The sequence below is a fragment of the Nematolebias whitei genome, chromosome 6, assembly GCF_014905685.2.
Source record: "Nematolebias whitei isolate Nwh7 chromosome 6, NemWhi1, whole genome shotgun sequence".
Classification (NCBI taxonomy): Eukaryota; Metazoa; Chordata; class Actinopteri; order Cyprinodontiformes; family Rivulidae; genus Nematolebias; species Nematolebias whitei.
The window spans coordinates 43,455,831-43,481,944 of record NC_056503.1 but is presented as its reverse complement, the minus strand read 5'-3'; the positions used below and the strand labels follow the sequence as shown (position 1 = coordinate 43,481,944).

Genomic DNA, 26,114 nt, shown 5'->3' with positions numbered 1-26,114 from the left:
TATATATATATATATATATATATATATATATATATATATATATATTTTGTAATCCTAGATTGATCTATTTAAAAACTGGAATTAGATATTCACTAAATTAAGAGTTCAAAATTAAACTAATGATTCTTTTGGGAATTTAAACAGTTTCATATAGTTCTAACCAAAACTGAAATATATAAACAGACGAGAACAAATGGACATATTTTAGGGCTCTTTGTTGCTGTTTCTTTCCAAAACCTTGAACAAAAAAATATATTTTTTGTTCAAGGTTTTGAAATAAGTAGTTCTAGCTGTGGGTACTGGGATCAGTGCGCAGGTTCTACATAAATATACGCAACACAACAAAACTTAGCATAACAATAAAATATAATGTGCAATTTTTTTCTGAATAGCAGATAAAATTTTTTTAAAAATTAGTGTTTTGTTGAGGGGAAGTATCACCTTTCCTGGCTTGAATGTTTTATGATTTAAAATGTATGAAACTGTTTTCAAATTTGCATCTTTGGTCTGTTGACAAGAAAACAATTTGAAAGTCTAATGACCACAGTTTGACCTTTTATTTTCCTCCGTGCAATTTTTTTTTTTTTTATGGCTCTGCCTCTTTTTGTCATCTTAGGATGGTCTTTAGAAGATGTAAATTTTACCTTTTCCTACATCAAATCTGGGCAGCGAGCCCAAGAGATTTGAAGATTTAAGGTTACTGGCTCTTCTGAAGACGTACAAAAGAAATTGATGGGAAATTAAAGGCAAAGATGGTCTTTATTGGACCATGGTCAAATATTTATTTAAATGTGAAGAATGTACTAGAATGAAGAGTTCTGCTAATAAGTATTATTTTACATAAGAAAATTAAATTAAAAAGAAGAGCAAGGCGGTCAATTAAAAACATAAACCAATAAAAAGTAAAAAAAAAAAAAACTTCTTAAAGGGTTTAAGAAAATCAGTCCTTCATAAAACCCTTGTCTCTAAAGGTTTTCATAAATATTTCATTAAAATATTCATAGTCAACTTGTTTAATTTAAACATTTTATTAGCTGTCACATCAATAAACTACTTTGTATATTAATTAAAAATGTAATTACTTTTTCAGTCTTTGAGCTACATAGAAGGACTCAAAGTAATTTGTAAAGGTTTGGAATAAGATTAATAAACATCCATCCATCCATTATCTTTACCCGTTTATTCCATTTTGGGTCACAGGGGTCGCCGGTGCCCATGTCCAGCAGTCACTGTGCGAGGGGCGGGGTACACCCTGGACAGGTCGCAAGTCCATCACAGGGCCACATAGAGACAAACGAGACAAACAACCATTCACTCTCTCACTCACACCTAGGGACAATTTAGAGTTACCAATCAGCCTAACATGCATGTTTTTGGTCTGTGGGAGGAAACCGGAGTACCCGGAGAAAACCCACGCATGCACGGAGAGAACATGCAAACTCCACCCAGAAAGGCCCCCGGACCGGGATTTGAACCAGGGACCTGCCCGCTGAGAGACAGCAGCTCTACCAGTTGTGCCACCGTGCTGCCGCATTAATAAACAATGTATGTTTATTCTAAAAATACTTAAATACATTTTTAATTTTTAATTTTTGAAAAACAAAAAATATCCGTAAAATGACTGGATATTTTTAGCTGACAGTGATGCGCTACGTATCTACCTCCACTCACAACCTACTCTGTAGTGATGCTGTTGATTCTGCCAAACAACCAGGAACACTGGTTTTTAACTGGTACAGGAAAAAGAGAACACCATTTCCCAATTTCAGCTTCTTCGCTGACTTTTGGTTCACTTTCAAGTCCATTTTAAAATTATTTTCCATGCTTTTCGGTCTCTTGGCAGTTCTGCCCCTCCTTTATCTCTGAACGGCTTCAGCCATATGTCCCACAGAGCTCTGATGTCAGCAGATCAAATGCTTCGAATGGTTCCACGCACGTGATGCAAGCTCAGAGGTGGCAGAGCCTTCTCTGTCAAACTATGGAATGATTTACGCTGCATGTTGGGAAGGATACCTTTCTTGATGTTTTTAAGTCTCATTTAAAAACACTGTCCCTGTCCCTGTGAGTGGATTTTAACCATATTGTTTTTATTGATCTACATGTTTAAAACATTTTTAACCTCTGCTGATTTATGTATTTTGTTATTTCTCTTCTGCTGCTTTGTTTTATTGTACAGCACTGTGGTCGGCACTGTTGCTGTGTTCAAGTGCTTTTTAAATGAAGTGGCATGGCATGTAAGATGCATACAGAATTACAGGCAGTATTTTTTATATGTGAAGCTGAAGCTTCATTGTTCTTTTTTAAAAAAATTTAAATTTTTTAATTATTTATTTTTTTGTTAATCCCTAAACAACCAACATGAAGGGAATTCTGATATGATGGTATAACATCAATATACAGAATCTTCTTCTTCTTTTTACCCGCTACTTCCTTTTTGGGTTGCGGGTGCCACTGGTGCCCATATCCAGCTATAACTGTGCAAGAGGCAGGGGACACCCTGGACAGGTCACATGTCTTACCACAGGGACACAGAGACAAATGAGACAAACAGTCATTCACTCTCTCACTCACACCGAGGGATAAGTGAGAGTTAGCAAACAGCCTACCATGCATGTTACGGTCACAGCTACAATCAAACCAAAATTCAATATATAGTCTGTGAAACTGATTCAATTAAAGCCATTTGTGTGTCCAAGATGGCTGTGGTGGCCATCTTTTTTTCTCTCTCGCTCTCGACGAGGACAGACACCTCTTTCCCTCTCCCGCCTCCCCTCCTGCTTTTGCTGTTTGTTCTTGTGAACCTTTTTCAGAGCCCCTTTTTGCATGCCTTCTGAATTGTAAACTATGGATTTGTTCAGCTGGTCTCTCAACGCCATTAATCAAATTTTCTCACAAGAAGACAGGGTGAAGCAGAGCCCTCTTTTCAGAATTATAATTGGATTTATAATAACTGGATTCTGCTTTTTGTAGTTGGTGGAAATCTGGATTGTTGACAAATTTGGAAACGTCAGCAGATGTTTAAGCTGTCTGGTATGTGTGTGCCGGGCTTGGCAACACTCAGACTGTGTGCAAACTATCTGTGGACCTGTATCAGAGCTGAGCAGGCAGGACTGTGGAACTTTGTGGTAGTGTTCACAGACGGTTGGAAGGAAGAGATCTTGGAGAAGTTGCAAGCCTGACATCAGTTTAAGTAATCACAATTTGGCTGGAGTTACTATGTTTCTCAGCTGGCCTGGGAACGCCTCGGGATTCCCCCGGAGGAGATGGACCAAATGGCTGGGGAGAGGGAAAGTCTGGGCCTCCCTACTTAAGCTGCTACCCCCGCGACCCGACCCCGGATAAGCAGAAGAAAAAGGATGGATGGATGGGATCTAACAGACATGTGGATGGTTTGGATGAAGCTATTATTTTTGACAATTCAGAGAGCTCAACAGGACAAAAACAGTCCAAACATAAATCAGGTTCTAGTGACATTTTTATGTTTTTGTTATATTGTTGTTATCAGTTATGTATAGGGCTCAAAATAACACATTACCATTAAATATCCAAATAAATTTTGTTAAAAGACAAAGTTGTTACAATCTTAAGGGGATAGAGATATTTGTCAAACCAAAATTCAGAACTAGTCTGAAGGGAAGGTCTACCTCAATCCAAGGAGTTGGATTGTGGAATGGTCTAGAGAGTGATGTGAAAAATGCCAAGTCAATGTGTACATTTAAGAAAAAGATCAAAGCTGAATTGTTAAAAAAGTATATATGAAGTAGCTTAGTGTGTGTTTTGTATTAGAATTAGAAAAATTAGAAAGTTATTCATTTTGTTCTGTTACTTGAAAATTATTATGATTTGAAACAATTGTTTGAAAAAAGGGGCAGATATAATAAGATTTTTTCTTCTTTCTGCTGCCTTTCATTTTAAATCTTTTGTATCTTTTTTATATTGTTATGGAATTGTTTTGTACTTTTTTTAAATGAATAAACTTTATACCATACCATACCATGTTTTTAACAGGCCTAAAATACAGATGGTAAATTTTAAACAAAGAAAAAATATTCTTTTTTACAAATGTGTTTGTTAGAAATACACATTTACAGGTTTTTAAAGATGCCTGGGATGAAAAACTGTAAGCTTCTGATCACCAAACTGATCTATTATTGTAGTTCAGGTTTCACTTCAAGTCAGATCAGAACTTTTAAGATGTCTGTCCAACTTTGTACAAAAAAAAAAAAAACTAAATGCATATATTTAATAGGGCCAGTTAATCTAAATGAAATCTGACTCACCTTGAAGTCATTTTTAGTACCAGTATATTGAGTAGATAACGTAACCTTGGGGGAAGTAAAGCTCAAATAAGTTTTCATATCAGATAATGTAATAACTCTGTCACAGCAGAAGGATGCAAGCAAAATGCACGATTAAGAGCAGGCTGATTTATTTCACTGATTGCTTTCAAGTTTCAGACTAAAGGTTAACTGTCGTTTTTATGGATAAAATGTGATTTTTTTTTTTTGTCAGTCTTCGTGTGCCTTAGTGCGTCACTCTTTGGCTCATCGAACAACAACTCTATTGAACGACTAACTCACAACTAGAGTCAAAGGAGATGAGGCTGTTTACAAAAACTAACAAGAAATGCCACCAGCTTTTTTAATACGAGGATGTTCATGTTGGAGCGTTTCCTCTGGTTTTTGTTACAGATTCACTTTTATTTTAGTTTAAAAACTGATGTAGGAATTGATACAATATTAAACATTTTATGACTCTTGCTGAAAATTACATTTGTTTTTCTTTTTTTAACGGATCCAACATCAGTTTTCATGCTCACACTTTGAAGGTAGTAATTCTATATTCAGGACAAGAACGTATTGTCACATATTGATGAGTTGATGCCTTTTGGTGTGTTTAAAAACATTTTTTTTTATATTCAGTTTTGCAGTATTTATTTTTAAAGACAATACATTAAAATAACAAGATATTCCATCGAATTTTTGCTCAATATCTCTAAAATTGTTAAGTTTACAGTCATTTTTGCACTGGGTAATTCTGATTAGCTGTGGCAGCCATCTTGTATGGAACTGACTCTAATTGTAAGTTGATATTCAATGACTCTTTCCTTGAAGTTTCATTAAAATCCACCCAGAGGTTCATGATATGTTCTAATAACAGACAAACACGGTTGGCACAACAGTATGTGTGAAGATTTTAAGCATATATATATATATATATATATATGTGTGTGTGTGTGTATATGTATATATATATATATGTATGTGTGTTGAAAAAATCGATCTAAAGAGGGTCTGGGGGTACTCCCCCAGAAAATTTTGATTACAGTAGTTGTGATTTCCTTCATTTTGGTGTATTTTTATGGGTTGTTAAACATCTACGTTTACCTACATTTGCAAAACCTTCTGTCAAGCATCTCCACCTCCTCCTCTCCCCCTTTCTTGCCGGTTCTGAGCCCGACACTGTCCCTGCTCGTTGTTGTCTGAATCCACATGTGAAACCTCCAGGCACTTGCCTGCTGCTGCCTGTGGGCTCCAGCATGCGTATGGCTGCCTGGTTAGCTCGGCACTCACCCCCCCCCCCCCCACCACTCTTTTAGAGGCGGAGATTTTTTTAAGGGTAGATGCAGAAATGCTACCTGAAAGGGCAGCTCGTATGACCATAAGTGGCTGTTGTGTTTAAAATTAGTGTTTATGTCATTATTTTAGTTTACCTATCCAATATAACGTTTATTCCTTCAAGGCCGTCAAATTTGTTCATATTTTTATTATTAGTGAGCCTGAGAGTTACCAGATCCAAGTAAACAGTTACAGGAACACACCTTAGCAGAATAAGAGCATTCCTGGATCCTGTTCCAGCAGGATTCGACGCAAATTAAGCCCTGCTCTACAAAGAATAATCAGTGCTTTAGATCAAATTCAAACACCGATGGGACACACATCGGAGGCAACGAGGGGTTCAATGTCTTGCCCAGGAACACTTGAGCATGCAACTGCTGGTGGAATCGAACCCACAACTCTCCTATTGGAGGACGACTGCTCTAACCACTCAGCCACAGCTGCCCATGCCCTTGCGGTATGTCTTGGGAATGAAACTCGGGTATAACAACATTATGTACAAGAAATGTTGGAATTTTTTTTTTAAATTTAATCCTGAGATTTGCAACGTTTTATTTATTTATTTATTTTATTTATTTATTTTATTTACAACGGCCTTAAAATGCCATTGAAGGATCCCAGCTAACTGTCCGTACACTGAGTGGCAAATTACAAGCAACTAGTTCAGAGTGATCACCTTTCATAAAGAATCATTTCTAAGTGTTCTCATAGACAAACGCCTCCGTGCAGGAGACACAAAGACTTACAGAATAAATTATTGGAGGGCATAAATCACATGCTAAGTCTTCCACAAAAGATTTTACCACAACCTTAGACCTGTACTGACAAATAAACGCCAACTTTCCTTTGCTGTTATCAAACTACCAACAGAGAGGAATATCTGAGCTCCAGAAACACGTAAAATCAAAGTAAAGGCACACACTTCCACTGTTTTCCTTCAACATGCTACCATTCATTCAGGGAGCATCTTCCATCTGCACAAAGTATTCAGAGCACTCTTGCAACAGGAAGATGTCTGTCAATACTCCTGACAAACCCATTAGAATTAGAAGACTTTGCTAATTTGTAAAACCTTTACAACCAAACACAGCGAGCTCAGCTGCAGTGCTTTCTCATATGTAGCTTTTAATTAGCCTCCTGCTCCAACCAGTCTCCACCTGCAGCAGCTGACTTCTGGTTTTTCACTCATTATTTCCAATGACGTTCGGCTCGATTGAGGCGTTGCTATTTTGGTCATGCAGTTTTTATTAAAGCCATTTGCAATATAAAGGAAATATTTTTAAAGAAGATGAAGATGCTGCTTATGTAACATGTGTCTGTGCAATGATGAAACACAACCCAAAATGTATATTTTAGATTTACCTTGTATTTTTTTTATGTTTGACCAGTCTGCCTTAAAAAAGTTGTTTTAAGTTTTTGGTTTAACTTCACATGTGAAAATGAATTAGTCTGATTTCTGAGATTTGTGTATCCATCAGTTTCACCATCTGTTCTCTTGAATTTTTATTTTTTATTTTCCCAAGGGTCAGAGTATTTCATTGCCGCTCTTAGTTTCTCCAGTAATTAGTTTGTGCTTACAGGTTGCAGCTTTTAGAGGAAAAAAATGTTGCCTGTAATTTTGCCACTCTTATTTACTCATTATTGTGCCTTTTTTATCAGTTAGAACAGAAAAAGGATGTCATTATTATTTCTTATGCATGTCAAATAATTTTTAAATGAACTCACTTATGTTTAGGTCATTATTGATAGCATGGACGGTCATTGAATTTGCCATAGTTGTCGCATTGGATGAGCCAGACACAATACGGTAAAATAATTAGAGCTACTGTGACTGTCTCCTAGCAACCATGCTGCTTCATCCACAGGGACCTGCACTTACTGGTTTCACTTCTCTTTTGTTTGTTTTGGAGTAAAGCGACAAGATGCTGCAGGTTGAGAAATGCATTTGCAGTTAACAGGGCATCAGGTTAGATCATTTCTGTCTATTTCACTGTTTGAAACACTATCTGCTGATGCAATCTGGTGCCGTCAGCAAGTGGATACATGATGTAATCTTATATGGGTGGTGTTTCTTGCGTTTGTTTGTGTGTGTCTTTGTGGAGGGGTTGTAACGCCAGTAAATATGCAAAACAGTAAATTAAATTGTATGTAATTGAGTAATGTTATTCATCTTGTGTTTGTTTTCTATAAATTTTGTGGGAACTAAACTAAATCAAAAGTCGACCCATTCCAGTTGTAGTAGGATGTTTGTTTTTATCAAACGTATCGTTGCCCACCACCGAAGGTGAAGCTAGAATAAAAAGTGTAGGTCAAAAATAGCTCATTGAATGAAAATCTACAATTACTTTCTGGGGAAACCCCTTACAAGATGGCCACCACAGCTTAGCAAACTAAACATACTTAAAAATGTCTAATTAAGCCAATTTTTCATGTATTGAGATATAAATGTTTGGCCCCACTCAAAGGCGCAGAGAAGCTAACTTTTATTTACAGAGGTAACTTCAGCTCACATGTGCCAAGCTAGGGGGCCCACACCAGCCCAAAGCATCTATCCATGGGCAACTCCAGATTAGAATAGGGTCCAGACCCTCTCAAGGTGATTGGTTACAAAACCTACCTCGTGTGTGGAGGTAAGTCCATCTCCCGTCTATATCTCTCAACCTCGGCACAAAATCAGGCTCCATCCCATTCGGAGAGGTGGTATTTCATGTTCCTACAACTAACTTTGGAAAACTTGGACCAGAGTCCCAAGGCTCCTGCCTTTGAACGCTGCTCATAGCACTTTACACCTGACCTGCATGCCCCCCCCTGCAGGTGGTGGTCCCACAGGAAGACAAACCCATGCTGTTCATTTGGATTGAGCCCATTTGGGCCCCATGTCACTACAGTCCCGGTCACCACATAATCACCAATAAGCATCTCCATCAGGCCTGGCTCCAGGCGATGGACATATAACTTCTTGCTGTCTTCTGTCCATATGAGTCTGGCCCATCACTTGGAACCAATATACCATGTGAGACCCTGCCAGGGGTAGCTGTCCCAATGGCAAAGCTCTTTCAGGACAAACTCCCCCAAAGGAGTTATTAACAGTATTCCCACTGAGTAATAAAAGTGTGCAATTAACAATTCAAAATGGCCACCACAGCAAACTGAACAGACCTTAGCAAACCCCAAAATACCTGCAACTCAGCTAATTTGATAGATATTGCATTAAAATTTGGAGTGACATTAACCGAACACTGTCCCCAACACATACTTCAAGCATATCGCATTGTGACACATTTGCCTAAAACATTCAAATTAACTATTGGAGGCAACACTGTTTGTCTGTTAGCAAAATATCTCATAAACCACAAGAGGAATGTCAGTGCAGCGCTCAGAAAGTAATCACTGGCTGTACATAACTGATTACATTTTGGAGTTGACCTTTCAAGAAGACCACCACAGCTAGTTAACCTTAGCAAACACAAAAAAATGGCTTTGACTCAATCAAATATTGAGCTACAATTTAGTGATAGAACCAGTCACTCATAACATATAATCCAACTACTGTATTGTCAGATCCTGCAATATGATGTTTCAGATTGTATTTGTTTGTGATTTGACTCCACTGAAATAAAACTGTCTTTAAATTAGAAAACACTAACTCTGCAACACAGTTGTGTGCCTCTAGCCACGAGAACCGCCTCCAGAATTACCAGCTTCATGGATTTCCATAGAGACCAGTCTAACCAGTCTAGCAACACGCTCATTTCCACCCCCTTACATCCCACTTTTGCTGAATGTTTATGATGAAGATCTCCAGTGAAGCGGTTTGTTTGTGTGTGATGCAGGGATTCCTCCCAGCTCTCTCTCGTGTGGTTTCAGATGACATATCAAAGCACAATTTTTAGATGAGAGCATGTTTTGCTCTGCTACCAATCAGACTTGACGAGAGGGCTAATCACTTGAGAGGTACATATTAAATATTTGTGAATGTTCAGGGGGAAAAAGGCCGTTTTAAGCCGAGTATCTCCCGTACTCGGCACTGATTTAGTAAAATCTAAAACAAATAGTGACTTAGGCTAAAGCTGGTGTTTCATCACTTCTCTGAAATGTTAATGCAAATGACTCATGCCTCCAAATCAGTATTACTGATGCTAGTTGTAGATACAATCCGTTAAGATTTCTCAGCAGATCATAATTTATGCAAAGAATAACAGGGGGGAAAAAAAGGGAGAACAACTATTTTAAGATTATTTGAGGAATTGAATGGCTGATCTCATGACATCTCACACATTTTGTTTCTGTTGCACCAAAGAACTGCACATCTTTGAACGTTTGTGTTTCATGAGAACAAAAAAAAAAAAGAAAAAATCTCTGCTTCAATCAAATGTTATGCACAGCAACAAGAGGGAAGTCAAAAGACGGCCAAGACTAAAGAGGGGAGCAGGAAAGGGAACCATATGGATCAAACAAAGGGGAGTCGATGCGTGTGAAGGAGGAGGGATGAACGGAGGGTTGAAGTGCGCCGGTCTGTGTACCTTGAGGCCAAAGTCTGAGGGGAAAAGGCCTACAATGGCATGCGTTAGTGTGAGCTAGGCTGGATGGTTGCATACTCGACAAGGTCCCCAGGGCCAGTGTGAGCAGAGCTTCGTGGGCTGGGAGACGAGGCCAAAGCTGCAGTATCCAGCTCCGCATACTGGACATCACAGTCCTTGTGGCCAGAGTTCTGGAGACAAGAGAGGTGAAAGGTGTGTGAGGAAGTGAGGCAACCAAATAATGACAGAGCGTGAGAGACAGATAACCTGACAGAGGAAAGACATGGAGACGAACGAGGACGATGTTGACTGAAGGTTGGACTGGGACATTTCAAGCAACCGTTAAGAGAGTGGGACAAAGAAAAATAGAACATACAAAAAAAAAAAAGTTTTCATGCAATCATAACACAAAGGGTTAGGAAAGGACGGACAGTTTACTGTGCACATCAAAAAAAAATCTTCCATCCTCTTGAATTAAAGAGTTTTTTTAATTAAAGTCTTTGCATGTGCAACAGAAACCAAATCATACACTTACAGACAGATGTGCCTGCAGTCTAATGAGCATTGCTCTGAAATTCTACAACGCATGAAGTTGAACGGCATGAAAAACGGAATCAAACGAACGCTGTAACTAAACGAGCGGACTGTGCAGCTCAAATGGGTGGATTATGCTGAATGCATGTCTGTGCAATCTTTTAAACCGTGAGGACTGTAATTTGTGTCTTGATCGCTGTTGAATTCAGAGATCATGGCTGTAACCATGGATACTATGCAACACATGTGCCCTGAAGCACTTTAATGAACACGGTGGGGTGATGTTTCCATCATCCAAGATGTCAGTGTTAATGCAAACACAAAGGAAGACCAATCATTTAACCAACATCTGGTCATTTAGTACAAAACAGGTCCAATGGCTGATTAACCGATTGACTTAATGAATATTTGACCAAGTTAATGAGTGAGCAAATCATCCTAATGAGGTTATCAGTGCTGAAGCAGATTAAGTTGGTGGTTCCTTTCCAGCTCATTGAAACAAAGCTTCATTCCTCAAGAAAGGTGCTACAGTTGAAAACAGTTATCTAATATGTATATGCATGATTTTAGTTTGTGAAAGAGTAAATAAAACATTGTTTTTATTTTATAAAGATATGCTAAAGTGCTTTTGGGAGGAAGATGACGCACCTGGTGGCAACACCTGAAAAAGATAAAAGAAGCAGCAGCTAAAATAGTGTTGGTGAAATTTGTTTGTATCTTTAAAAAGGCAACCTTTCCTTTGTAGTCATATTTCAAACTAAGTGTTTGACCTTAATGAGTACAACAAGCAATAAACAAACAGCCACTGGATAGTTTGGTGTTGTCGTGTGCACTGTGAGAAGGTCAGAAAGAAAATTATAGATATCCATGTCAAAGGTAAAGGCTTACAAGGCCATCTCCAAACAGCTTCATGCCTTTCTGACCACATCTGAAAATATTATTAAAAAGTGCAAGGTACATGAGACTGTAGCCAACCTTTCAGGACGTGGACGCAAGAATAAATGCAACCCCATGTTGATTAGACATATCTGATTTTTTTTTTTTTTTTTAAAGACCCAACAAAATCATCCAAAATCATTGAATGCTTGACTCCAAGGTCAAGGTCACTATTTGTTAAAACGAGGTATCTCTTGTGAATGAGCCCCCAAGGTTCAGTGGGATGAACCTGTATAAATAATGGTTGAATGAAATGTAGTTTGTGACTAAACCAACCTTACAATTTAAATAATGAGCTCTATGGGAAAAGACCCAAGAGGGCTCCACTGTGGACAGGAGAACTCAAAGAGTTAGTATATGATTTGCTTAAATGCATGTTGACAAGCCACATAGCTACTGGGACCGATGAGACAAAACTGAAGCCACTGGATGTGGTCACATCAGATTTATTATTATTATTGTAAGAGTATTAACTGATCCATTTCTATGTGTTTAACCAATCACAAACTATATCTCAAATTCTTCTTCTCTAAACATAAAGAGTTTCCTGAAGTTTGATCATTATGGACTACACCAACAAAGTCCATGCTCAGATGACCTGACTGAAAAACGTTGGATTGTATATCTGGATTATTGAGCATGGACTTTGTTGGTTTTGAACCAGTTTGAAATGACTGTTGACGAGGAACAGGGCCAGCACCGGAGGAGGGTGTGTGCCAAAGACACCATCTTAGCACCAACATAACTGGTTTGTTCCACTTTGGAGTAAGCTGTTGGGGGACAAATCAGTTATGTGTTGTGTGTTTCCTTGCTGATGAAGCCTTCTGGATGGAAGGTGAAACGTTTCAGCACAAAAAAAAAAAAAAAAAAAGAAAGATACTGTCCAGATGACCTGACTGAAAAATGTTGGATTTTGGACTACACAACTAGAAAATTAACCTTAATGAACTAAAATGTAAATTGTCTGCAAAAGCTTGACAGTGCACAGACAAAACAATTCAATCTAACAAATTGGGTGTCTGTCTGTTTTATTTGAGCGCTGAGAGTTGGTGTAATCATTCTTTTTAAATATTTATATATCACAGAGAGGACTAATGCAAACAGCTCACATGTACATTTATGTCAAATAAACAGTGGATTTATTTGCACAGAAGGAGATAAATAGTAATTGGGCTAAATTTTTGTTTGGACTTCAAACATCGTTAAATCGCAGGTTAAAGATGACGGGAATCAACTGGTTATGAGTAAAGCTCCCATTTTGAATTCTATGGTTTGTAAATAAAATGTTTTAGGAGTGAAATCAACTACATCCCAAATGCCATTAAAAATGAATAAAATTTTAGTACTTTATTTGTGTAGTTGGAAGTGGACAGAATATATATATATATATATATATATATATATATATATATATATATACATATATATAAATCAAAGGCATTTTGTAATGTTTTGTTTCTAGTTTTCTTGTTCTCAAACAGAGCAGAACTTAAAGTAATCAAGAAAAAAAATATTTTATTATGTGATAAACTTAATAAACTGGGTGCATCTGAAATGTTTTATTCATAACCCCCCTTTTTTGCTTTACAACCTTTTTATGTGTTTTGTCTCGTCATTAACATCTAACAAGATTTAATTAAGACAAGCTAGAGAAATGACTTTTAAAACTGACTTGTTATTAAAATTGTGATTTGTTTTTGTTGTATTTGAGTCGCCATATCTGCAAATTAAAAATCGACATTTATAATAGTTTCATCAAAAGAAAAATCTGTTTTCATCCTAAACTATGAGGCATTTGAGAGGAGATCATACACAATGTGTTATTGGTTAAAGAAATGAAAATTTTAAAAATAAATTTGGTTTGGACTATGAATACATACACCTACTAAAATAATTGTATACAAATGTAGGTATTTTAACTGGGTTGTATGGATGAGCTTTTTAAAGATGGAAGAAAATAAAATGAGCTTTTAAAAGTACTTGTCTATGTATGGACTGAGCAAAGCAGTTGCCTGGAAATTAATTTCTCTGTGACTTTCTCAGTAAACTGGACCAAAATACTGTACAATGTTGATATTTTCTTTGGACTCAAGCCACTCATTTTAACTATCTTTTCAGTTTTTGGACAAAAGCACAACAAACTTCCAGGTAAGATCTGTTTCTTTGGGGGCACAAGACGTTATTAGTGACTCATTAGGACCAGACAAAGTCCTGCAGACTCGTGCAGGTTAATTCCTCAGGCTCACACAAACCGGTGATGAAACACAACTCTTCAATGCCAGAGAGAAACAGAACAGAAGTAAATCCAAATACTCTGGACCAACAAAGACTAATGGGTGCTGATATAAATAATCTGGAAAAAAGCAAATGAAACAGAGCTCCATGTACTGAGGCAGTGATTACAACATGGCTGCAGGTGAGCTGATTACAAACACAAACCTGGTGTTCAAATGAGAAGAAGTAACTTGACCAAAAATCCCTAATAGATTTACTTCAGCAGTGTACAAGACAAATAACTCCCTTTAACTTGAAACTACAGAACATGAAAAGGTTATTTTTACAACCTATAAAATGGAGCCCTTAAACCACCACCATATTACATATGGTTGTTTCTCTCGAAACCAAAGTATGGCTTTTGTTGTGTGTTGAAACGTGTTCTTTGGCTCCCTTGGAACATTAAAGCTGCTTGGTTGGGTTAGGAAAAAATAGCATTTACGGTATTTTTTGGACTATAAGGAGCATTAGGCAAAAAAAAAAAAAAAAAGTCAGATAAGTCGAACTTGATTCAACTCATTCACAATAACTCTCAACTAGGGATGCACGATATTGGATTTTTGGCCGCTATCCGATATGCCGATATGTTAAAACTTATTTGGCTGATAACCAATACCGATATTTTACAAGTTCCTTTGTCAGAACATAGCCCTCTTATTTAGTCTTATTTGCTACAAAAATTGTGCAATAGCTGTAACAGATGGTGACATATATTCAGTAACAGTGATATGAAATGCATAGCACTTTAACTTATATTGAATGAAAAGTGTTAAATGTTATTTATTAGCATTAGTCACCTACAATGCTGTCTCACATGTGGAGGCTTGTTCCAGGTTCCAATAGCTGCAGTGTGGGATCCTCTGCACTCCTGTGCATGAAGGACAGACTTTTTAAGTTCAAAGTTTTTGTCTATCCATTGTGCCGTAACACTAATCATGCTAACGGGGCTAACTCGATGTCCAAATGTCTGTGGTAAAACTCATCCAACACGTCGTGCTATCGGCTATTAGCTTCTCAGTGACGTCGGAAATGACGGCTTGTATCTCGGGTAAGCTTACGTTGGAAAAATATCTCTGACTGAGGACGACGTAGCGAAGCTCACCTTAGCCCAAAAATCTTCAGAATCCGACATACTCACAAACGAAAAAATAAACTTCCTCACCGCCGACATTTTGAATTTTCTTCTCCACCATGAGATCAGATAGGCGCGCGTGACATTATCACGTTGTGCTGCCACTGCAGGCATCCTTGTCACTGGGTTGTCCTACAAAAACAGCACCTTTTATATCGTGAGTTATTTAATGGAATGTCCGATATTTAACTTTAACACTAACATTGGCCAATACCGATACCATGCCGATAATATCGTGCATCCCTACTCTCAACATTGTTAAGTTGTACCACATAAAATCGGTTCGAGGTCAGTAAGCACAACCAGAATTAATACATAAGGCACACTGTCAATTTTTGAGAAAATGAAAGGATTTGAAGTGCACCTAATAGTCCCAAAAATACAGTGCTTAACCTGCACTTTCACTTGTGTCACATGGAATCAAAGACTTCGGTGATTAGGAAAAAAACTGTTACCGGTACTTTAGTTTTTGAAAATGTAACATGGCTCCAATATGTGCTGAAGAAAAGTCTGGACTTGGACTCTATCCACATGCTCTGTGCAACAAATAATTTATAAATGTTTGGTTCAGTTCTGTCCAGAGTTTGATGAGATATTTTGCTAAAAGACCGAGTGGATGCCAACAGGTAATGTCAAAATTTGACTCTCAGCTACTACCACTCTAAATAGCTCAATATGTGTAAAATTGACAGAGTTATACCCATTTGATGTTTCCTACACTCTCTGGCAGCCATCATCAAGTAGGTTGATTTCAAAATGTAATCCGCTGATGTTCACCTGGTCACTACTTTCAGGGAGTTTCTTTAAAATCTGTCCAGTGGTTTCTTGCTAACAGATAGGCATAGCTGACTCCACTAGTAAACTATGATAAAAATTTAATTACATTTTTAAAGTCACACAATTAATTAGCACTTGTAGGCTGAAAATGACTGCGAGTGACAAGTACACAATATACAAATTGTATTTGCTCAATAACTGTGATTAATTAATTAATTAACTAAACTGTCAGTTTAAGCATATTTCATGTTTACTACGTTTGTTTAGCTTTGGTGGCCATCTTGAGCAGAGTTAACTCTTAAAGTGAATCAGTTGCAGGTGCACATTGAAATATTACTTTCTCAGCGTTTCATGAGCTGGTTTATCAGATACTTTGCCAAGGATACACAAGCAAAAACTTTTCTGCCTCTTGCCTTTGACAGTGGCTGACAAGATGAGCTTTCACTTCCTTCCTGTGTCACATGGAGGCAAAGACACAACACTTTTTTTGTGCTGTCGAGGTGCAAAGCGGGGCAATCAGAAATGCCATCCATCCATTCATTGACATATGCTGTGAGCACGATAACTAAAAAAAAAAATAGTGAGGTATCGACTTACATTTTGGTGTGTGGCTTTAGCTAGGTGTAAGAAAGGTCACTATCAAACATTGGGATCCCATGTCAAAATCCAAGATGGCCACCACTCTAAATGCTGTATATGTAAACCAACCACCCATGTCATTTCAGTAAATTATGCTTTCTACTTTTTATACTGCTTAAAAGTAGTTGCGGTGTCCCTTGGGGTGGCCAAAGATTAATCTATGGTGGTCAAGGGCACCATTGGCCACCACCTGGCTCTGCCATTGCACTTGGTTATGGATAAAATGTCACCTTCTGCTCGCCAGGGTGCGTCACTCTGTGCTGCCTTGGACAATTTTAACCTAAAATTAACATTATTTTACTTGTACCCACTAAAATATCTTGCACCAAAAACATTAAGGTTCACTCTAATTTCCTATTCAATTCCAGTCCATAAAAACACTAATCTTAAAAACTACAAACATTCACTATTAAAATAGGGGGAACATCGGTGTACCGCTTGTTTAGCTTAAAAATATAAACGATTTATTACTGTGATTTCTGAAAACGTCATGTGGGGACAATCTGCTGCAGTGTGGGTCAAACTGGGTTTACACCTGTTTACACAGAAAACAAAAAAATAAGTGTGAAAAGGAAATAAGGTCTAAAAATAGAGGGTTGGATGATGGACAAACCCTGATCTCTTGGATGACAGTTGTTTTCCCACTCAACAGACACACCCACCAACAAATACAAACATCTGTTAAAACTGTCAAAATCTGTTTTCCTGTTAATAAAATCAAAGGAGCAGGAATAAGTGAGGTTGGCCAAGACTGACAAGTCCTTAGGGAGGATACCTGAATATATGTTGCAACAAGTTTTATTTTCATCTCTGAAAGAATCTTAGAGGAATGACTGGAGCCTCAGCAGGATGTTTTGTTAATAATTAAAATCCACTTTGCAATCTCACTGTTGCCTCAGTCTCTGCGCCCACTGGATGTTTAAATATGTGGAATATTTGTCGTGACCAGAGTGCAATCAGGAAGAAAATTGCAGCCACGTCGCCGTCAAAATTTGCAGATAGCGGTTTTCCTCTTGAGAATTGTCATTAGTAACACTCCAAACCCAGCAGCTGTCAATGCATGTCTCCCACAAATAGTGTTTTGAAAACCTCGCCGATATCCAATCCATCTTAAGTGCGGCGCTAAACTTTAATTTGAGTGGAATGTTACGAGCGATAAGAAATTAATCCGAGCGAGATCTACCCTCGGTGACAACCGATTATCAGCAGTTAAATCCCCGGTTCCTTTGTGCATTGAAATGAAGATGATACTTTAATGGTCATGAAAGGCGTGTCTATTTTGATTATCTATGTAGCCAAAGTTAAAAAAAAAAGAAGTTTTTTTTAATCCCACTTGTAAATATCCTGATGCGTGCTTGTAAAATGCATTATTTTCCAAATTATAACAAGCTCTCCTTAGACATACAACACAACATGTGCACCTAATTAGAAAAGTAGAAATTGTTTTTGATATTTAACAATAACTAAATAAATTAAAGTCTTTTTGAATTACTCATACATAGCAGTTATTAAAGGAATGCATATCCCTGCACATTGCACGACAGAGTTCCACATTAAGATCCATCTAATGTTGAGAAACAACAGAGTTGTAGTTTGGTCGCCTCTGTTACTGGGCAAAAACATGATTGCCCGCCTTCACCTTTCAACGACAGGCCATAAACATCAGTTGCAAAAAAATAAAATAAAAAATACAAGTATGGATTTTCTGACACTTTTAATAAATCCTGTAAACTAACTGAAATAAATAAATAATTCAAAGTTCAAGATTGAAGACTCATTTTGCAACCAGTAAACTTCTGCACCTAGAAGCAACTCCCAGCAAACAACAAGTTGCCCAAGAATGAATAAATAATCGTCATGTGGGAAAAAAAAAAAAAAAAACATTTTTCGTGGTGGAGAGTGGAGGATGAATTTAGTTTCACACCCTGAGGAAGAAAGCTGTTCCCAAGTTTGTCAATACCACAACAGCCGAAAAGGCAGGCTTCGGCTGCTGACATCACTCACATTCACACTTTACTGATTTTCCTTTAGGGTTAGTGTAACATTTATCTGCTGAAGTTTCTCAGAGTTGTTTCTCAGCTTCCTATACTTTATTTAAAATACATTTTATTACACTGTGTTTATGAACAGTGACCTGGAACAGACTGGGAACAATGTGGGTTTCGGCCTCGTGGACTCTTTATGTGCTGGAAATGTATTGCGTCCTGATTGTAATTAGATATCTTGTATTCAAATGTTAAACTTTTAAATTGTGGTATATATTTTTAACAGTTATATGTTTCGCAATAACCAAAAAGAAACTTGTTGATTCACATTTTAAGTGTTTAGCACAAGTTAAATTTATGCATTTTTTACCATAACGTTTATTTTTCCATGAAACGTGTCACCCAAAGTAATTACTTCTATTGTTTATTTAAAACAAAGAAAATTAGTCGCCAATTTAGTAAGTATGAGGACTTCTACTCTTGTTATCTTTAAGTGTTATGGAAGCACAAATTGATTTATCTTAATGTAAAATGCAGTTTTACTGTGCAAGTATCAACTTTTCATCACTTTTTATTTCTGAACAAGTCCCTTCTAGCCTGATATCTGAGGTTTATTACAACAACATGACAACTTTTACCTTTTGCTACCATTGAAGGTCGAGTCAGTAACGCCGCTTCAAAAACAATAAAAGTATTTCCCTGTGCCCAGACAGTTGGAGACCTTTGCTGAATTAATATTGCAAGAAAAAAGTTTTGTTACACTTTCACAGATTTAAAAGCTGTAGACCCTGGGGCAAATTACACACTGATGGTTCGAGACACCGACAACTCTTCTGAAAACTTCTCACACAAATCTTTTGAAAAGGTTGAACATGCAAGCGATAAGATTGCGAGCTTCTGCAACCCGATCGAGCAAATGAAGAACCTCCACACATTCTGAAAGACATTCCAGAGACGCCCTCACGAACGCTCCCCGAGCAGATGGCAGCAGTTGCAGCACAGCGAGTTACGACTTTAAACCTTGTTGGATTATGTATGATAGCTCCAGAAGGTGTTGACATTAACCAGACACAGCTTAAAAGTGTTTTGTTCTCTGCCTGTTCACACATTGCTCACCATTTTGTCCAAAATCTGAAGTTACAGCCAAAGCAAAAAAAAACAAAACATTGCTGCATTGTTAAGCATCAGTGCCTCTGTGTGAGGCTAATCACAGTTAGCAGACATCAAAGACAACAAGGCAAACACTTCATAATCAGCAGTTAGCTCGTAGGGGCATTGATGTACCATAAGTTTTGGACTATAAGCAGCTACTTTTTCATGCGCTATGAACACCGCAACTTATACTGTACTTATACTGCAGCTAATTAATGGATATATATATATTTGTGACGGGCTAACGAGCTTCACGTCCCCAACACATTTAGCCTCTTCATACCCGGACACTCACATAGCTGCTCAATACACGTCTCTCTTGCAGGGTGGGTCCTCGTGACTCAGTGACACTACTTGTATAAATAAAGGTTAAAAAAAAAATCTGACCAATGATATTACCGAACAGTTCACTGTTCTCCCCTCTTCGTTGTGCACAATAAAGTATTTGCAGCTACTCAAAATAAGTGAGCTCGGTGGGAGGCTCGGATGACTGACGGTGAGAAATCGTTTACCAAAACTAATCGCATGCGAAGTGCAACTTTTGCTCAATCCTGACAGCAGAGCAGAGTAAAAAAAAAATCCTCTGTCACCAACCGGTTTGGAAAGCTACTGTATGATGGAGGACAGCACAAGTTGTCTTCTGTCCTGAAGGAGGAAGGTGAACATAGCGATCAACGACTTCCTGGTAGGCTACTGTTTTTTTTTACCAGCTGTGTAACAGGCACTGTTTACAAAAAAACACTTACTGAACATATTAAAAATCTTTCTGTGTAAATAGCTCATGGTACAATGTGTACACCTGTGGCTTATGTACAAATGCAGCCTATATATATATATATATATATATATATGTAGGCACGGGTTATATTTGGGTGCGCTCAATAGTCCAGGAATTACGGTACTCAAGACCACCATACTGTATTCAGATTCAAGGCAAATCCACAAGTAATTACACTGGATTACATGGGATGAAGAGGCGGTGAGGCAGAGGGCAGAAGGAGCAGTTTAAGGTCAGAACAGAGGACAGAAGGAGAAGAAGCTGGCCCGCCAACAGAAGACGAGAGGTGCTGATGAGGATGAGGTGAGGAGCTCAGACAAAGCATCCTGGGGATGTACTGGTCAGCTCTACAGCAGGCAAACAAATATAAAAGATCCACTCATGATAGCCTTCAACACTTGAGAGCAGGATAACAGATTTTTTTTTCACCAACAATTACAGCTGGAGGAACAAATCAGCCGAGACGACCCTTTCACAGCAGAGCGGCCGCGGACCTGCTTGATGCGTCAGTACTCACCGGCTTATCGCTGAACGGGGTCGACTCAGAGGGGGCCATGTCATAATAGGGAGGCTGAAGAGGAAGCTTCTGCATCTCCTCTTCTTTGTCAAGATGAACCACCTGCAAGAAACATGAAGAACTGAGCGTGACAGAAGCTCCTCTGCAGGTTGACTCTGTAATTAGTGCATTGTTGGAACTGTTGCAGGCATCAGTTCAAAGCAACGACAAAATCTGCAGCAGCAAAACATCATTTTTACACTTTTTGACTTCTTTTTCTCACATTAGTTTTTGGTGCTAATGAGCAGAAACAGACATCATTAATGTGAAATCTGACTACAGCTTGACAGCAGTTTAAACTTTGACTGCTAATGTTGAACTCTTTATGAACACCCGCATTATTTTGTCCAATTAATCAGCCCCACATCACACAGACACATGATGCAAACTTTTGAAACCGCAGAGCAGAAACGCTGAAGCAACTGCAGGGCTGGAAGAAAGCCTCACAACATCATCAGAAACATTTTTTTTTTCAAGCTGAAAGGGGGATTTTGATTTTAAAAGCAGGTAACATATTAGTTAGATGAGGTCAGGCCAGATTTTCAATATCTAGATGGAATATATTTGGTATATTATCATTCCAAATACAAATTCTCTATATTATAAAACAAATAAAATGAGAGAAATGACATTTGAATTCTTATTGCAGAAGAATTTGCTGAAAAACAGATCAAATTAGCTAAAAATATGCTGAAATGCAGCTTAAATGAAAGAACAAGCCTAAATTAGCAGAAGAAAGCAGAAAGAACACACATTTGCTGAATTGGGTTTAAATAAGAAGAAATGGACAGAAATATTAGGAAATTAGCTGTAAATGCTGAAATTAGATAATAAAAATAGCTGAAAAGTAGCTGAAAATGCAGAAGGAAACTTAAGTTACCAGAAGGAATTGGAAAAAAAATGAAATGAGCTAAAAAAAAAAAGGTGGAATTAGCTGATAAAGCTAAAATTAGCATCAAAAGAGCTAAATAGTAGCTGAAAGAACAGAAAAGCTGAAACTAGCAGAAAAAAGTCGAAAGAACATGTTTGCCCAATTAGGCAGAAATGAGCACAAAAAGTGGAAATTGTATGAAAAAAGCTCAAATTAGCACAATAAACCAGCAGGAAAATAGCTAAAGAAAGCTGAAAGACATCTGTTACCAGAATGAAGTGGAGAGAACACACATGTTGAATTAGGCTGAAAAAAAAAGTTTAAACATGTGCAAAAAAATGTAGAGTGAGCTGAAAAAGCTAAGCTTAGCGTAAAACAGCTAAATAGTAGCTGAAATAACTGAAACTAGCATAACAAGCTGAAATTGGCAGAAATAACCTAATTATGCTGAAAGTATCAGAAAAGACCACAAAAAAGTGAATTTATCAGAAAACAACTGAAGTTAGCTAAAAATGCTTAAAAAAAGGGTTGCTGAAAAGGCAGAACAAGCTTAAATTAGCATAAGAAAGTAGAAAGAACACAGGCCTGCCCAATTAGTCTAAAAGAAGCAGAATTGAGCACAAAAAGTGGAAATAATCTGAAAAAAGCTGAATTTAAAAAAAAGAACAGTTTAAAAGTAGCTAAAAAGGCAGAAAGATGCTTAAACTACCAGAAGGAAGTGGAGAGAACACAATTTGCTGAATTTGTCTGAAAAACTTTGAAATTAGTACAAAAAAATGTGGAATCAAAGAAAATAATTTAACACTATTTACTGAGGAGCAGACTGCTTTGAATTTAACTCCATCGCAGAACTCTCATCTTGAGCAAGCATGAAGGCGACAGTGGAAAGAAAAAACTCCCTCATGAGGAAGAAACCTTTAACAGAACCAGACTCAGGACAAGCTCCATCTGCTTCGACCATCTGGGTTTGAGAGGAACAGGAAGGAGGAATAGATACACAATGTCAGGTCAAGAATCATAGAAGAAAGAAATCGTATAAAATGAAAACTATTCAATTTTAAAAATTAATTTAAAGAAATGAGGTAATTTTGTCCTCTAGAAGTCTAAGCCTATGGCAGCCTAACAAGCCAACCTTAACTATAGGATTTATCAAAAAGGAAAGTCTTCAGTCCAGTCTTAAAACTGGACAATGTGTCAGCCTCACGGACAGAAACTGGAAGTTGGTTCCACAAGAGAGGAGCCTGATAACTGAAAGATCTCCCTCCCATTCTGATTGAAAACTCTAGGAACCGGGAGTAAACCTGCAGTCTGAGAACGACGTGCTCTGTTAGGAAAATATGGAACAAGAAAATCTTGAATATAAGATGGAGCTAGGTTGTTGAGAGTTCAATTCTGGACTTGACAGGGAGCCAATGGAGAGAAGCTAAAACTGGAGAGAGATGATCTCTCCCACTAACTCCAGTTAAGACTCTGGCAGCAGCATTTTGGAAATGAATACTTTTTAAGGAAGTATTTGGACACCCAGTTAATAAACCATTGCAATAGTCCAGTCTAGACGTGACAAACGCATGAACCAGTTTTTCTGCATCATTTTTAGACAAGATGTTTCTAATTTTAGTGATATTACGCAGGTGGAAGAAGGCGGTTCAAGTAACGTTTTTAATGTGGGGGATAAAAGACGTGTCCTGATCAAAAATAACACCAAGATTTTTAACATTAGAGCTGGAGGATAGATTAATGCCATTCAAGGAGGGAGAAAGACTGAAAAAAATATTCCTAAGGTGCTCAGGTCCAAAAACTAAAACCTCAGTCTTGTCTGAGTTTAAAAGCAGAAAATTAAAGGTCATCCAATCAGGTTCAGTCACGTACAGTTCTTTATTTTCCTTTTGATGAATAGTTATTTAAATCCTTGTGAAATGCGATTTATGAATCAAAGAGCTTTGTTGCAAACAGAATCAAAAATCCCAATAAAAAATAACATTTTCAAAGATGGCAAATCACACAACAGCTGTCTTTGTGGTTGTCCCAACATTTCAGCTACAGCTGAGGTCAACTCGTAAATCTGGAGCTTTATCTTTAGAACTCACCCTTTAGCCGTTTCAGCTGCGGTCGAACAGATTCGGTGTGTGCACAGAGAGGCACACAATTTTCTTTTCCAACACACTGTTCATAGTAAATTCACCCCGCAGCGAACTACTAATGGCTCTTTCACCCCGCAGAGCTTGAGGCCTCTGACAGAAAAGGGCTTTTTAAGGAGTTTTAAGGCAAAATACTCACAACAGGCTCTGAATGAACATGACGCCAGGACGGTGTTAATTATTATTCAAACAGCTCCCAAAACTTCATATGAATAATCATCTGAACTTTACTGTGAAAAGAAGTGAATGAACTAAGTCAAAGTAACAAAGAACAATAAAGTTCTGCAAAAAGTGAGTAACATAATAGTAAATGAACAATACATTTTCACTCCACAACAATGTGCTGTTCAATTTAAGGGATCAAAAGGCTGCCCGATGCCCTTTAATTCTCTTTTTCTTCCAGTCAGCAGTAGCTGTTGAACTCCAGTCAATACACACTTGGGTACCGGGAACCTTTTTTCTCGTCTAAAGGTGAAGAATTAAATGCCTGAGTGGTCATACAGGGAGCCGAGCCACCAGACTTTAGATGCAATTAGACTGAGGTAAGACGTGTTCATACAATAAGTGCTTTGGCCTTCTGGATGGATGTCGTCCATTTGGCTCTCCGAGCTGCGTACGCTCAGGCCGGTTACATGGTTTCTGCATCAGGTGCACATATTTCACTCTGGGTCAGCTGAGTCAAGACTCCTCGTGCACGGGCACAGGTTTTCTATTTCAGTGAAACAATGTAGAGGACTGGATAACAGTTCTGCTCATGGCTTGCTTGATTGTCCTCCATCTTGTAGCGAATAGAGGGAACTGGAAATACCCTCCATTTGTCCGTCCACCCATGCAAGTTGCGAGCGCAATAAAATGAAAAATAAGCAGTGGAGGAGAAAGTACTCAAACACTGTACTTAAGTAAAAGTACAAACAGATAAAAATGTACTCTAGTAAAACTAGACATACCACATTAACCTTTTTACTTAAGTAAAAGTAAATAAGTACTTGCTGTATGTATTACCTAATGCGATGGTCTACAGTATCATTGTGTGCCTACTGTATGTATATTTTCTGTACTACATTAATAGTGTTGAGCCATTTTAATGAACAATGCTGCAGATAATGCATGTTTTAATTGTGTGACACAGTTCACACTTGGACTTGTGATTCTGTGCGTCAGAATTTCAGGGATGACATGCAGAGTTAAATGCCATTAAGCAAAATAAGAAAGAGGAATGATTTTACCTTTGAACGTTTTTATTTAACACAAAGCAAAACCAATGTGTCATTTTAACTGCAGTAAACACATTTAAGTAAAAGTTGTCTGCCTGAAAAAAGGAGCATTAGACATAACAAAGGAATAACTGATCATTTCAACTCCAGTTTGTCATCAACTCCAATTAAAATACTGTCTATTCAAACTTGTGATGGGTCAATATGAACAATATTTTAACTTCTGACACCATTTTCAAAACTTGGACCCGAGTGTTGAGCCATTTGGAAACATCTCTCGTCTCCTAACATCCCATGAACTGACACATTTTAATATTGAGGCAAGAATTTATTGTTCAAGTTCAGAAGAAGTTGGTTTTCAAAGTTTTTTGAGTCCAGTCTGGATCTTTTTGGAGAGAGAATCTGTCCTGCTGTACTGAACGGTCTTTCAATAATCTTTCAATAATCTTTCAATAAGGCCATGGGTGGTGTGTATCTTCTGGCTGACTCTCCACAATGGAATTCATTTTGGATGCGTTAGCGGTGCTGTGGGTGCACCCAGCTCAGTGACGTATATATACTAGAATAGACGTCATTGGTGCAGCTCTTCTTGAAGGCGGGTCTAACGTTACCTGACCACGTTGCAGCGATCCAATGGAGCAACTCCCCTCTCGCCGTTGGTTACTTTCAAACTAATGAACAAATTTAAAAAACGCAACGTGACTGTAACTTGTAACGCAGCACATTATAGAAATGTAGTGTAGTAGAAAGTACATATACTTAATGTAAAATGTAGTGGAGTAAAAGACAAAAGTACCCACATTTAACTCTACTTAAGTAGAGTACAGATACATGAAATATGTACTTACTGTAATTAAATACTTGTTTTTCGTTACATCCCACCACTGAAAATAATTTGAGGTATCAACTTACCTTTCAGTGGGTGGCTACATCTAAGCTAAAGAAAGGTTACTTTCGAAAATTGGGCTGCCATGTCAAAATACAAGATTA

General features: G+C 37.8%; 1 protein-coding gene across 3 annotated transcripts in view; it reads right to left on the bottom strand.

Moving 5' to 3' along the window:
* The window catches only part of nectin1b (nectin cell adhesion molecule 1b), a 241,582-nt gene that overhangs the window by 10,238 nt on the left and 205,230 nt on the right, over window positions 1–26,114 (bottom strand). For 2 of the 3 annotated variants that reach the window (XM_037677635.1, XM_037677636.1), the window contains one exon: window positions 20,863–20,964. In XM_037677635.1, the coding sequence (XP_037533563.1) occupies window positions 20,863–20,964 (102 nt within the window). Of the gene's footprint in view, window positions 1–10,141; window positions 10,330–20,862; window positions 20,965–26,114 lie in introns of all 3 variants that reach the window. The other variant, XM_037677637.1, reaches the window with a different exon arrangement.